This window comes from Hetaerina americana, unplaced genomic scaffold (assembly GCF_022747635.1).
Source record: "Hetaerina americana unplaced genomic scaffold, ioHetAmer1.1.p SCAF_10, whole genome shotgun sequence".
In the NCBI taxonomy this organism is placed as follows: domain Eukaryota; kingdom Metazoa; phylum Arthropoda; class Insecta; order Odonata; family Calopterygidae; genus Hetaerina; species Hetaerina americana.
This window is the reverse complement of record NW_027286070.1, coordinates 34,553,762-34,567,413: the sequence shown is the minus strand read 5'-3', so window position 1 is coordinate 34,567,413 and position 13,652 is coordinate 34,553,762. Positions and strand designations below refer to the sequence as shown.

General features: G+C 31.6%; 1 protein-coding gene across 8 annotated transcripts in view; it reads left to right on the top strand.

Annotated features, from left to right (window-relative positions):
* Positions 1–13,652, top strand: part of kst (spectrin beta chain, non-erythrocytic 5 kst) — a 218,465-nt gene that overhangs the window by 192,918 nt on the left and 11,895 nt on the right. For 7 of the 8 annotated variants that reach the window (XM_071598510.1, XM_071598512.1, XM_071598511.1 and 4 more), the window contains 3 exons: positions 7,776–7,991; positions 8,414–8,645; positions 10,994–11,161. In XM_071598510.1, the coding sequence (XP_071454611.1) occupies positions 7,776–7,991; positions 8,414–8,645; positions 10,994–11,161 (616 nt within the window). Of the gene's footprint in view, positions 1–2,486; positions 3,416–7,775; positions 7,992–8,413; positions 8,646–10,993; positions 11,162–13,652 lie in introns of those variants that run through there. The other variant, XM_071598514.1, reaches the window with a different exon arrangement.

Below are 13,652 nucleotides of genomic sequence, written 5' to 3'. Positions count from 1 at the left end.
ATAGAATAAATTGATCTGGAATGTGAATTCAATTTGCATTATGCAAAAAGGAATCAAAAATACTTGTCAATTAATTATGATATAATCCATGCAATACATACTTTTTCACTAGAAAACGGTTTAGAAAGTTTTTGCTGATGCTTCAATTTTTTTTTGAAAATGCAACTCAGCATTATCATGGAATAATTTTTTGTGTGCATAGCCGCTGCCTTATTATGGTGATGGTTCATTTGCATAGTATGTTGCAAAAGTTTCCTATGCTTTCCTATAACCTCCACTTCACATTTAGCCTGCTCTTTTGGATAGTCTACTTCTTGAAGGCCGGTTGAGTTCCAAATGTTAAACAAGCAGGGTTTTAATTTTCAAAATTATTCTTGCATTAGCACAAAAGAGCAGCATGAGATGGTATTTCATTGGCTTGTGGTCAGGTGGTTGTGTTCTCATCTGCAGTTAAGTGTACATATATAGGTTTGCTTCAGCATCTTCTTCTAGAAGAGGCTCAGTTCATCACAGTTAAAAACCTATAGAGACAGGTAAACCTCAGAATATGCAAGCTTTTTGAAGTCACTGTTGAAGTTTACTGCAGCCTTTGAGTCTTAGATTACTGCTCCATCATTCTTCACTTTGCTATGGATTTTGGTTATTCTCTTTAACTAATCATGGTTTTCCTTAAATACTTCTTTGGCCATTTATGATCCTGACATCATCTTAAAAAAGTCGGCAAAAATCACTTTGGCCTTCTCACATATGATATTCACATTGATATTGCCGACTTGCAATTGGTTTCGATTATCCATATGAGATGCAACCTTTCAACATCATTGAGAATATATAACATTGCATAGATATTCTTGTCACTCCCTTTTAAGCCTCTCTCTCCTTAATTTTTTCCTTGTTCTTGAGGATTGTGCAATTCAATGATGTTGACCGATTGTATTTGCTTGCTAGATCAACCATGTTTACACCTTGTTCTTACATTTCAAAGGCTTTACCTTTTATTTCTATGGTTGTTATTATTTACTTGTGGCTATTTTCTTGCAAATTTTTCTTTGGGACATTTTTAAAACTATGCACAAAATACTATTAAACTTTGCACAAAAAAATGAAAAATAGATTATTTTGGACAAGTTTGGAAAAATGTGGTCACAAGCAACATTAAGATGTTAGTTAAACAAATGCAAACTGAAGCAGCAGGCATGCAATCATTCTGGGAAATCCCCTTTTCATTTTCACTCATCATGTGAACTGTGACTCATTAAGAAAATAATTTTCAAGAGATTTTTGCCCAACAAGCAATGTTCCACTGTAAATGGTCTTAACTCATAGACCTCTGTGGCCAATTTCTTCAAACATGATTGGAAACAAATGAATTCTTGTTGAACTTTCATCTAGTTTTGTTGAATTCCAATTAATTTAACTTTTATTAATATGTCAATTCAAAATGTTCATTACTGTTTTACCCCTTGTGAAAGTGTGGTAAAACACCACAACACAATCAAATTTCATAGTGTTAACTCACGCTCAACTTTCAAATGTAGCTAAACTTAGTTGGACTTAGCACGAAAGTGTATTTTGATAAAGCAATGGTTTGTCAGTTATAGTCTAAGTTGAACAAATGCAAAAAGTTACAGAATTATTCAGAAAGTGAAAAACTGAAAATAATAAATGATGCTAAAGAAATAGGAGATCACACTGTAGGACAAGGTATGTTTCATAATCATGCAGAAGGAATTGGAAGCAGGCTTAAGTAATTTGAGGAATTGTAATTATTGGAGATAATAATGATAAGACCACCATTCAGAAAAGTCTGCCATTTATCCCATCATTGAATAACACCTAGCTGAGTTGAATAAATGGATGAATGATAATTTAGTAATGCAGTAGGCATTAACAGAAATGTCTGTGACTTGGCAAATGCCGGTCTGCGGTAATGATTCCACTAGTCATTTTCAGTTTCTGATGATGATCAAGTAGATAAGATGCACTTCTATTTATTACCCCAAGTTGTTATAATAAATGCCTTTTCTTCCATAAAAATTTATCATTTCGGTCAGTATCTGCCTTATTTATATTTTTCATTAATTTAATACAAATGGGGTGCTTATCATACAATGGTGTCTGTGGTACACAGGTTTATGCAGGCAGTAATTTCCATGCTGAAAAATTAAATGCCATGATGTACAGTTATCATCTTTACTGCTTTTCAATGTTAATTTTGAAAGCTAAAATTACATTTTACTAGTATTCATCTTATGAAAATTTAATCTCTCAATTTTTTGTGAACCACGGCAAAGTTCACAAATTGCATGCATGCCTAATGGAATCATGAATTTTCACATAAAAAAAATTTGTGTGACCTTTAATTAAGTAATAGGAGCACAGTGGAACGAATTTGCACCCATGTATAGTTGCATGATTTTCATATCAGTAGATTTATTTTTATAATTATTTTAATAATGTTTTTTTCTAAATTTTATTTACAACAGTGGCATAACGTGGCCAGCAAGCTTGGTTTAAAAAATGATGAACGAAAGCCTGTTATTGTATAACTTCCAGCAGCCTTTACAATCTAGATATTTCTAGATATTATAGATAGCATGGAGTTAATTATGTACAACTCCATATAAAGCCTTATTTTATATGGTAGTACATTTATCTGGGAAAGGAAATGCATGTAAAAGTGCTTATTGTATGCTTCAGCAGACCAGCCAAATGACATTTTATTCCATGTAAACATGATCATTGCCATGAGTGCTGTTTCATAAAGCTAACTGTGCCACTAATTTGCAATTTCATTATGTTGCATTATTTTATCTTTGTAATATGTCAATATTCATTCATCTAACTTTTGGTATTCTGGAAATAGTGTACAGAATGCTTTTCATCTTGTAGCATGTATGGTGATGGAACTACACAGATAATCAGCCAAATTGACCCTTTTGCGTTGGTACCTACCTCAATGTCAGAAGTATTGAGGAATATCAGAAAAAATCCAATTTATCTAATAAAATATCTCTTACTCAGTACAAAGTGAAATAATTTGACTGCTTTTACATAATTAATCTGTATGGTGTGTGTTTTCTCAGCCATCGAGTAAGTGAATTTTTCATGGAAACAAAAATAAGACTCACAAAATGGAGTTTTAAATTTACAAACTTTAATGTAAAATATTACCAAGGTTTACTACTGCTTACCTTGTAATTAAAGACAATCAGCCAATATATGTAAGGATTTTGCTTTTATTTTTTGTTTATCAAATATGTTGCTATTTCAGAAACTATTGTGAAAAGAGGCTTTTATGTAATTAATTATTTTGTGTAGAGGTCACTCAAAAAAATAATGATGCCCGGTTTGTTATTAATATATATTCCTGTTTTGTTAATGTGTTTCTGTCTTGTTTACTTGTGCCTGTTTTGTTTACTTGTTTATGACATTTGTCTACTCATTCATTTTATTGTGTTTGTGATAAAAAAGTTACCAAGTAAAGGTGTACTTGAAGTACCATATCTTACTGCATATAAGACACATTTGACATCAAGTAATCATCCAAAAAATACCCTGATCGTGGTGCATGCCTGAAACTTCTTTTTTCAGTGTATTATAAAGCTCTCAGACTCTAATTTATTCCCAAAACCTTTCCAGATTAAATATGCTATTGAAAACAGCTGACCCATCTTCTGATTTGTAAATTTAATATATTTTATCGAGCACTATGAATTTCAGTTTAATTTACTATTATAAAACAGTTAAAAAGTGGTTCTTTTCAATCAATAGGTAAATACTTCTTTAAGAACCTTTTCCTAGATATATCAACTTTAACAAGATCTTTTGGATCATCTGTGTTATATATGCTCTACTATATGGTATTTGCCTCTGGGCATTGTGGAGATTAACTTGCTCTTCATTGTTTTCATTGATAAATTATATTAAATACTTACCATTTCAATCTCTATACCTGATTCATCTTAGATTCTGGAACATGAAAATGTTATGAGGGCTGTACTGAAATTTTCAAGTCTTTAGACACCAGGGTGCTATGGTGTGTATTGTAATAATGTTTATTTTGTTGTTATGAAATGGCTGGCAGGAACATTGGCAATAGTTTTACTATTCTTAAGAGTGCTGAGAGAGGAATGGGTGCAGCAGGGTTATGAGATTGCAAATTAAGAAAAAATTGGTTGTAATGCTTATTCCTAGTATTATCTCATCAATGAGAGAGTCAATTCTTGGGAGAAGCTTATGTTTATTCATAAGTCTATGCCACTGTAATTTGCCTTTAAATATGCTATCTCACCATACTTAGTGTCATCTTAGTAAATACTCCACATTATTCTGAAAAGTCAGTTTTGCTAAATGACATGTTTGTTACCTTGACTTACTAGGAGAAAGGTAATAGGAAATTTTAAGTTTGTTTTTTTTTTAATGACATGATAAAGCCAATGAAAAAATAAAGTTTGCACTGTGTTGTTATGCCCTCATATGTATTTGTGAATGGAGATGAATTATTCATATGGAAGCTGAACTATCTTTGATATGCCATTATCATGGTTTTAGGGGCATTATTTAAGCATGGAAGTTAATTTAGAGGACAAAAACTGAAATTTGGAGGATGGACTTCAAGTGTTACAGCTTAGTATCTGAAGTTTGATTGCAAGTTTAATTTGAAAACTATTTCTACCAGGCCATCTTTTTCTTTATATTTACTAGTCATGTTGCATTGCATTACCCTTTTCCTCTAATTGTAAAATAGAATTTTCTGTCTGTTTATGGCCATCAATTTGTGCCAACATAACTTTTAAGCTTAATTTCTTTCCCTAAATCCAGGTGCTTTGGTGATTCTAAAGACTTTTGAATGCAATTCTACATTATGTTGTATGCCAAAGATGCATTTATATATCCAAACCATTTAAATCAATAGTTTTTAGTTACTGTAGAAGCTATTTTTTCATGTTCATGACCTGAACCTATGGCTACCAGGCGGTTGGGAGTGGGTTATTCTACCCAGCCCAACTGGCTTGACCAACAGATGTTAGGGAAATAAAAATGCCATAAACATCAACCTCTGGCTCTGTATTACAATGTAATATATTTATATAAATAGTGCCAAAATGGTTATTGTTACCAATTAAATTAATAACTACAAAGAATTATGCATAGTTTGATGAATAATGCAATAATTAAACTTATGTAGTGGAAGCTATTGGTTCTGGTCATCGCGCATAGAGAAAATTATTTCTCTTTTCTTCTTTGTATTGTGTTGAACTTTAGCAGTTTGAATAAACAAGTATTTTAGTATTTATAGAAGAAAATTATATTGCTCATGACATTTTGTTAAGACGATTAGATAGTTTATTGAAAAGGGATAATTCAGGTCCCTTTCAAGTGTGTTTGTTTTGAAAATGGAATGCATTGAAGTTTATTTTTTATATTAGTTCATTCATCATTACATTTCCATTGATAAAAGTATTTCAATAAATAAAAAGAAAAGGCAAAGATGACTACTTTTATTAGTAAACCATTTTGAATACCAGTCCTTTTTTCATTTATCAATAGCTTTTGAACATGCTGATGTAATAATACATTTGCTTGACTTGCGCTAAGATCATCTGAAGCCGATACCTATGTTGAAGCTATTTTATGTAAAATATTAAAACGATAATTTTATGGGTTCTTGTTGATAGCTCGGAATTTGAAATAGTTATTCGAATGTTTATCTTTCATTAGCTGTAAAAAGGCCTAATTTCCATCAACTGAATTCTTAATATTTAATTTACAAAGGAAAACCGTTGAAACTAAATGAACAAGCCATTGACAAAGAGTACCTTGGCTATAAATACTAGGTTCTTAAAGTGGATTTTTCCTGACCAATTAATTATTTACTGACCAAGGAATTATTTAATATCTCTCCTCAGAGATAACTTTATTCAATAGTTTGGTGAACTTATAACCTCTAAAACTATTTCCAAAACTCATTTTTCATATTTTAACCAATCAAATTCAGTCAAGGTTGGTGATTTATTAGGAATTCTGTTGTACAGGAATAAGATTAAGTTCATTTCTTCAGTAGCAATCTAACTCTTCCCATTACTTGCTAGTTTGAAAAATAAGCAGACTGTTAGTGTAATGTTTCATGGAAATTCACTTGCTCCTCATTTATGTTTCTAGCCAAGGTATTTTTACAGAATTAAAATTTATGCATCTTAAAAGTACCTGCACTGACCATTCATGTACTGATATTAATTCTAGGAAGATGGAATTATCTTCTTTTATACAAATATGATTAATTTCCCTTTCTTTCTCATTTTAAAGAAAAATGGGAGCAGACAGCATACCAGTAAATAAAATACTATTCTTACCTTTCGGTCACATGATTGCCTCCTTTTATCTTTGCTTCTCTTCACTTCCTCTTGTTACATTATTCCATGTTCATGACTGCAATTTATGTATCTTCAGGAAGTCATGTTCAAATGTTGCGGGATAAATATTGGGCATCAACATCCCATGGGGTAGCATTTACCTACACAGATGACTGAAAATTTATGGTTTTCACGTCATGCTTGGCTAAATAAGGTTCTTTAATTCATTTCATGTGAAGCCAGCATTGGTTCTAAAATAATATTTAAAAAATTATTGTGAAGACATGTTCCACCAAAGAGCAAATGGCTTCAGCAAAATAATGATAAATGTGTTTACAGTGCATATATGAGCGTATTTTTCATTAGCAATGCTACTTAAAAATTTCAAAATACAGCTTTTATTCTGTAGGACTTTTTACATGCTAGAGGAACCCGCTGTTAATTTGTCATCATCCATATTCATCATAGAATTTTCAGAAATAAAGGATTTTTCTTGAATAAACCTTGCCAAATAATTTATAATGGATAATGCCAAACCTTGAATCTGCTCATTTTTTTCAATTAGTCTCAGTAAAATACAGTTTGTTTCATATTTTTGACAGGCTTTGTATCAAAATGATGTCATGCAGATACTATTAGATAATGCACGATTGTTAACGTTCTGTTTTAATTAGTGTTGAGATGGAAATTGTGTTTATTACTCTTTGAATAACTTGTTTGAATGATGAATATTTTCAAAATTATATAAAAAATAATTCAAGGAAATAATGAATAATCAAATGGAATATTTTGAAAATTGTCCTTAAGCTCTTTAACCAAGATGAATTTGAAATTTTCATAAATATTTTTGGTGAATTCATTAAAAGAGAAAGGGAAATGACATAGCTGGTAATTTTTGGACAGTACTAAGTAGTGGTTTGAATTTCACAATTCCTCTTCCAGGCTCTTCTATTTGGCCATTCATTGAAATTCATTCATTTAATTCAATTTAAAGATTAAATTAAAACATTTTTCAAGTAAGATTAACAATTACAATGCAGAAAAATATTGATTTTTTTTCAATAAATGGGAATGCTACTTACAAAAGTGCTTAGGTACTAAGGGATGACAAATACACTCAAGGAATGGCTAATCTATCCCTTATAACAATAATAAGATATGACCATTGCCTAATAAAAATAGGTTTTTTCAAATTGCTGCAGAAATTCAAAGGAAAATTTTTTGTGGGTAAGTTCAGCCGTTATTGAAACCTTGAAAGAATTAAATAGAATCTGTTTCTTAACAAAGGCTTAGTAATCAAGGAAATTAGTTATTGTTTGAGTCTTCAGAATGTGCAGTTTTTAATAAGGAATGCATCCAAATGATACTTTGACTCCAATTTATAAAGAAATGTTCTGTAATTCATGTTTTTTTCTGCAGGCACAGTCAGGGCAAACTCTAGGTGTGCCTGGAAGGGATAGAATGGGAGCGAAGGATGATGACAATGGTTCCACTTCAAGCCCTTCATCTTCCCCTGAACTGCGTCAGCATCAGCAGGTTAGAAGGGCATCTGGTCCAGTGACTATGTCTTCTAGGGAGCAGTCATACCAAATGCAACGGAATAATCATGGTGATGAAAGCCACATGAATTACCAGGTAAAAGTGGCCTATTGAATTATAGAAAAGTTTCTAATCTAAATAGTTCTTATGCTATAATGAAATTAAGTCATGCATTAATTGAGTGGGGTACTTAAATCAAGATAATAGTTAAGAAACCATGCTAATAATTTTGAAATTTCAATTTATTTGAATGAAATGTTTTGATTATTTATTTTATTTTTCTAGCAGAAAGTTATCATTAAAATTATTTTGAAGCACCTTGTATTAAAATGTTTTGCTGTTTTAAATGACCAACAGATCTTGTCAGTGATTGTTGGTCTTAGTTCAAATTCTAAGATTTAATAAATGATTTTTTTTTGTGAAATCATGAGTATCAGTGTACTGACTTATTTCAATGCATGTGAATTTAGTGTAATGGCATTTCTGATGAAATAACTGATGAATATATCTATTTTTAGGAACAGGAACATCCACAGCAGGGACATCATCATCACCACCATCATCAGCAGATGCAGTCTCACCATCTTCCCCCTCAAGGTCATCACCACCTGAACCAGCAGCAGTCAATGCACCTCCATCAAGGGCTCCAGGAGAGACCACCTATTCCTCCCAGGGGACCACCTCCTCCAGTACCTGTTAGGTCGCCAACGACAGAGGCTGTCACTAGGAATAGACTTTCCAGTGGGGGAGGTAAGATTGTTTGCTTTATCACAATGAAATCACCACAGTACAATCTCAATATGAGAACTAGATAAATGATAATGGACTTACTCAAGGACTATGCTTTTAAGATTAAAGATTTCCGCTATCAAAGTTTTAATGGGTGAAGAAATATTATTCCTTTGATGTGATTTATTTTCATTTTTTTGTCTTTGTAGAAAATGAAAGGTATGCACTTAAAAAAATCATTCAGTGCATACCTTTTTAGTGTGTGTCCTATGAGGAAACTTTGAAATTAAATTACGGGACATTAAATGATATCTCTAATCAAAAGATAAGCAAAGATAAGGTGGGGGGATCAGTATGTATGCAGTGTGTTTCATTAGTAAGGGTTGGTCAGAAATAAATTAAGAATAATTGAAAAAAAAAAGAATAAATTCATTGGTGATTCCAAAAAAAACATGAAACAAACTCACAAAGTCTCTTAATTAAATTCTGCCATCTGGGATATCAGCCAGTGTTTTCAATGAGGGTTTCAACTCCTATCTCTCCATGAATCTTGGAAACTAGCTAGTTCTTAAAGTTTATGATATGTTATTCATGATTCATAACCAATGATAGAATAGGAAACAAATTTGTCTTCCTCATGGTTAAAACTGAAAAACTCCTGTTGAAGTCTTTCTGAGCACTTTTTAACAATTTTTATCCATCATGAACTCAGTGTATGCTTCGTAAAACTATTAGGTATGATTTGAAAAATAATGTGATTAAATCTAAGGAAGTAATATAGAGAGACCTGTCGCCATGAAGTGATGATTTTTTCTTAGTCTTGCTTTCACATGCACAGTGAGATCATCAGTGTGGACATTATACTAGTCATTCTTCTGCTCATTGTGAACATTAGAATGACCTTCCCTAAACTCATGACACCATTGCCTCATTTTTCCATCACTCATTGTGGTAAGCCCATATTTTTCACACAATTGACAGTGAAAGTTCTTTTGCATTCTCAGTGGATCACAAAAATGAAAATCTTATTTCTAATTGGATTTCTTAACCATCAGGGTTATTTATTTTTGCAATCATCATAACCTACTGTCCTGGAAAGGCAAAGTTTAGCAAACAAATGGCAATATGTTGGTTATATGCACAGTATTTAAATTAATATGTATGCATAAATTAATGATGCCAGTCACTGTTTATAACTGATCTGTCCTTACTTTTGAAATATACCTCATCATATTGTTAATCCTTAAGAAAGGCAATTTTTAATTCCTCACTTTTTTATGTGACTTATTGCATTATTTTCTTAGGAATAAAATAGTCCCCTTCCAGCTTAGTAAACTTCATGACTGAGGTTAATTATAGCCATGAAGCTGCTGAAGCATTCCCTTCAAAAACAATTTTAAAGATTTTGTTTCGAAGTGAAGTGTATTGCTAATTGTATGCTATTTGTTATATTAAAGATTTGGCAAAATGTGAGTTCAGAATCAGATTAATAATGAATTCCTAGAGCTTACTCTGTGGTATGTACTGATTTTTGTCTTATTTGATTATACTCGGGTATATGCTAGCAACAAGAAATAAAATATTTGATTAATTTCATTTTTTCACTGTTTCAAAAATCATATTCAGTAACTAAATTACAATATTTAATGATTGATTTTGATGTTCTATTATAATTTATAAATGTTTTACCAAAAACTATGGCAATGCCAGTCTGCAAGGCGATCTCTGCAGAGGCTCGCCAATAATTCCCGTTCCTTACATCCAAGAGAAACCCATTGTTAACATTGAAATTTTGTATGTGAATTTACCCTTTGGTCATGCTCACTATTTCCCTGCTGAATTTTTTCTCATGTTGACTCGATGAGAGATAGAGAATGTCACCTTCAACTGGTTATCTTACAGACCATGTAAATAAATACATAATTAATGAACTATCTCAATAATTTTTTGTTTGAAATATTTAGAATTGAAAATTGTTTTCTTTGGCTTTCTTGATATTTTGTATTGATATAGTCAATCAAAATGTGACTTTTGAAATGAGTCCATAATTCTTGATGCAGATCATCATTTCGTGGTGTAATTATTTTTGTTCTATTTTATTGGATGATAGAAAAATGTATAAGCAAAAAAGCTGAATATTTAGTGAAATACGAAGGCATAAGATTAGTTTTAACAGCTTTTTACTCTAATATAATTAAATTGTTACATTTATGAATAACTTACATCCCAGAATTAAAAATGATATGTATGTATGTGTGTTCATTTGTATTATTCCTAATTGTTTTGCATATGGTGCATGATGTGTGATGCTTTTGTGATGTACCTGTATTTGTGTTGTGAAATGCTGAGCATGACAATTTGGCCTTTAGATGCTCCTGAGCCTGCTCCCAGAAGAGACATACCTTATCAGCATTCCAGTACACACTCTCATCAACAAATCTCTGTGCGTCAGAATGGAGTGCCTGTTGTTTCTGAAGTGAGAGATTCGTGGAGGCGACGAGAAATGGCTGCTGTGTCAAATAATGACTATGGATCAGGTAACACATTCATGTGGAGTGACTAATGTATTTCTATTTTTCTGGTGCTTATCTGAATGTATTTTTGTTGCTTTTCCTGTTTGCATGTTGCTCTGTGCATTGTCCTGCCTATAAATGTTTGTTGCACTCTTCTTTTCTGCTATCATTTTGCTCATAAAATTTACAAGGAATTAGATCCAAATCGAGAGTGGTAATTTGTGTTGATGGGTAAGTGTTGGAAAGAGGAAGAAAGAAAGCACCTGAGCTAAGTTTTTCCCCATATATTATATTTTTACAGTTATTCTTAAAAAAAATCTGATAATTTTTACCTCTTGAATTCTTCTTTCTTGTTAAATGATAGTATATAATTTTATTCCAGGGAAATTAGTATATAATTTTATTCCAGGGAAATTAATTTTTTTGCAATAGTAGATTTATTAGGAAACCCAATTTATAGCTCAGCAGTCATCAAATGCTTAACCCGTCAGTACCAAAAGTATTTTTTTTCAGAAATGAATGATTTTTCTTGCATAAAATGCTAATATTTTCAAAGTGTAATCACAATTATTTTCTCCGTAATATTCAGTAAAGGTACATTGGCACTGGTGAGCATGGATGGGTTTCTATGGGATAAAGGCATTTATTGGGAGAAATAATGCTCTCTAATATTTGGAAATGTCTTCGTGATACCTTGGATCTATTTTATGCTATGAAAACAAGTATTTGAGTGAAATGGAAGAAAAAAATCACAAAAAATTTCAATTTTACACCCACTGAAATGAGTTTTGGTATGTGACTGGCCATAGTCTTTAGAAAATTTATGCTAACATCCCACTTGTGTGGGAACAAAAGGTGACCAATCACATCATTTTGAAGTAAATATCCTGTATTCCATCTTGTATTTTTTCTTTTATGTTCACCTTAACTAAGACAAATTCCATATTTGACGAGGTAATTCGGAGTAGTTTTTCTCCTCACCTTCAATTGGATTATATTCACCCTATATTCTGTGGTAGAATCCAAGAAGTGTGGATGCATACATCAAATAGCTGAGTAAATAGTATCTATAGCCATTATTTACTCTGCAGCTCTACTTGATAGCTATTTACTCTGCTGTCAATGAGGTCAGCTCTGCGAATACTCTCCTTGTCAACCTCAAAGAGTTAACTGCATGGCATGACAACTTTCTTCTCATGGCACTTAGCCCTGACTAATCTTAGAAACAGGGTGAGTCATTAGTCACAAATAGTGCTTGTACCATTGCTGTCGATACTCATCAGATGCCATGATTCTTTTTAATAAGTTACCTGGCATTGCGGGGAATCTCAATAAAATATCAGTGTTAAATAACTTTGCGAGTATCTGTTAAAGTATATGTTCTACTCTCTCAATGAATATCTACAACTATAACTTGCAACTGCATCATTTTATTTGATGTACCATATATTTGTTCAACAAATCCTTGGACAAAATAAATGATTTGATTTGATCCTCCATAAAATACAAAAAATATATATTCTTATTTTTTAAAGTAGTAGAATCAGGATGTTAGGATGATATAAAGATTGTTAATTTTGTATTCGATAGTTTCTGGCTCAACTTTGTGGAAGCTCATGTTCATTAAAGAAGAAGAAAATGTATTTTTCCATTGCTATTTATTTTGGTGCCTGATGATGATGCCTAAGCATTGAAACCAGCAGTACCAAAATAAATGACATTGGAAGAATACATTGTGCTCTTCATTTAATGAATTGTTAATTTTGTTCACTTGTACTTAAGTGTGTACTTTGTACTTAAGTGTGACAGTTTATTCATGGCATTAATTGTGCACATCTTGATTCTAGCATATGACATAGAATGAGCCACCTAGTAATACAAATTAGTTATCATATTTTATATATATATGAATAATCAGTTTCTATGTAAATTACCCAGTATACCATATCAATAATGAATTCCTAGTTCAATAGTGATAACAAGCAGTTGGAGTACTTATCAAAAGTCGTTCTTCTTCTTAATTTACGTGCATATTTATGTACCTCAAATTACACATCTCAAAGATTTAATCTCCATAGTAGTAATTTATTCTGCTGTTCAACCAATTTTTTATAATATATTAATTCTTTGCCAGTAAAATATTTTCCAAATCTTTGATATCAAGGAACCCATTCCATTAATACTACCAAGTTTACATATCCTCTCCCATCCATATTACACTTTACATATGGATTAGGATTTATATGCATATTTGTTAGCATATTTTATCAAAGTTAAATAAACTACTATTACATGTATACTTACTGTTCTTATGAAAAATATATATTAAATCAATGACCACAAAATGTAAATATTGCATTCTACAAAGTTCCTGAACATATGAAAATATTTTGATGATTGTGAATAAGAACTTGCTTTTAATGGTTTTTATTTATTTAAATCATAACATGTAGTATATAATGTTACCTTAATAAATACATAGATGCTGTAGGGGCCACTTACAGCCTTATTTTTG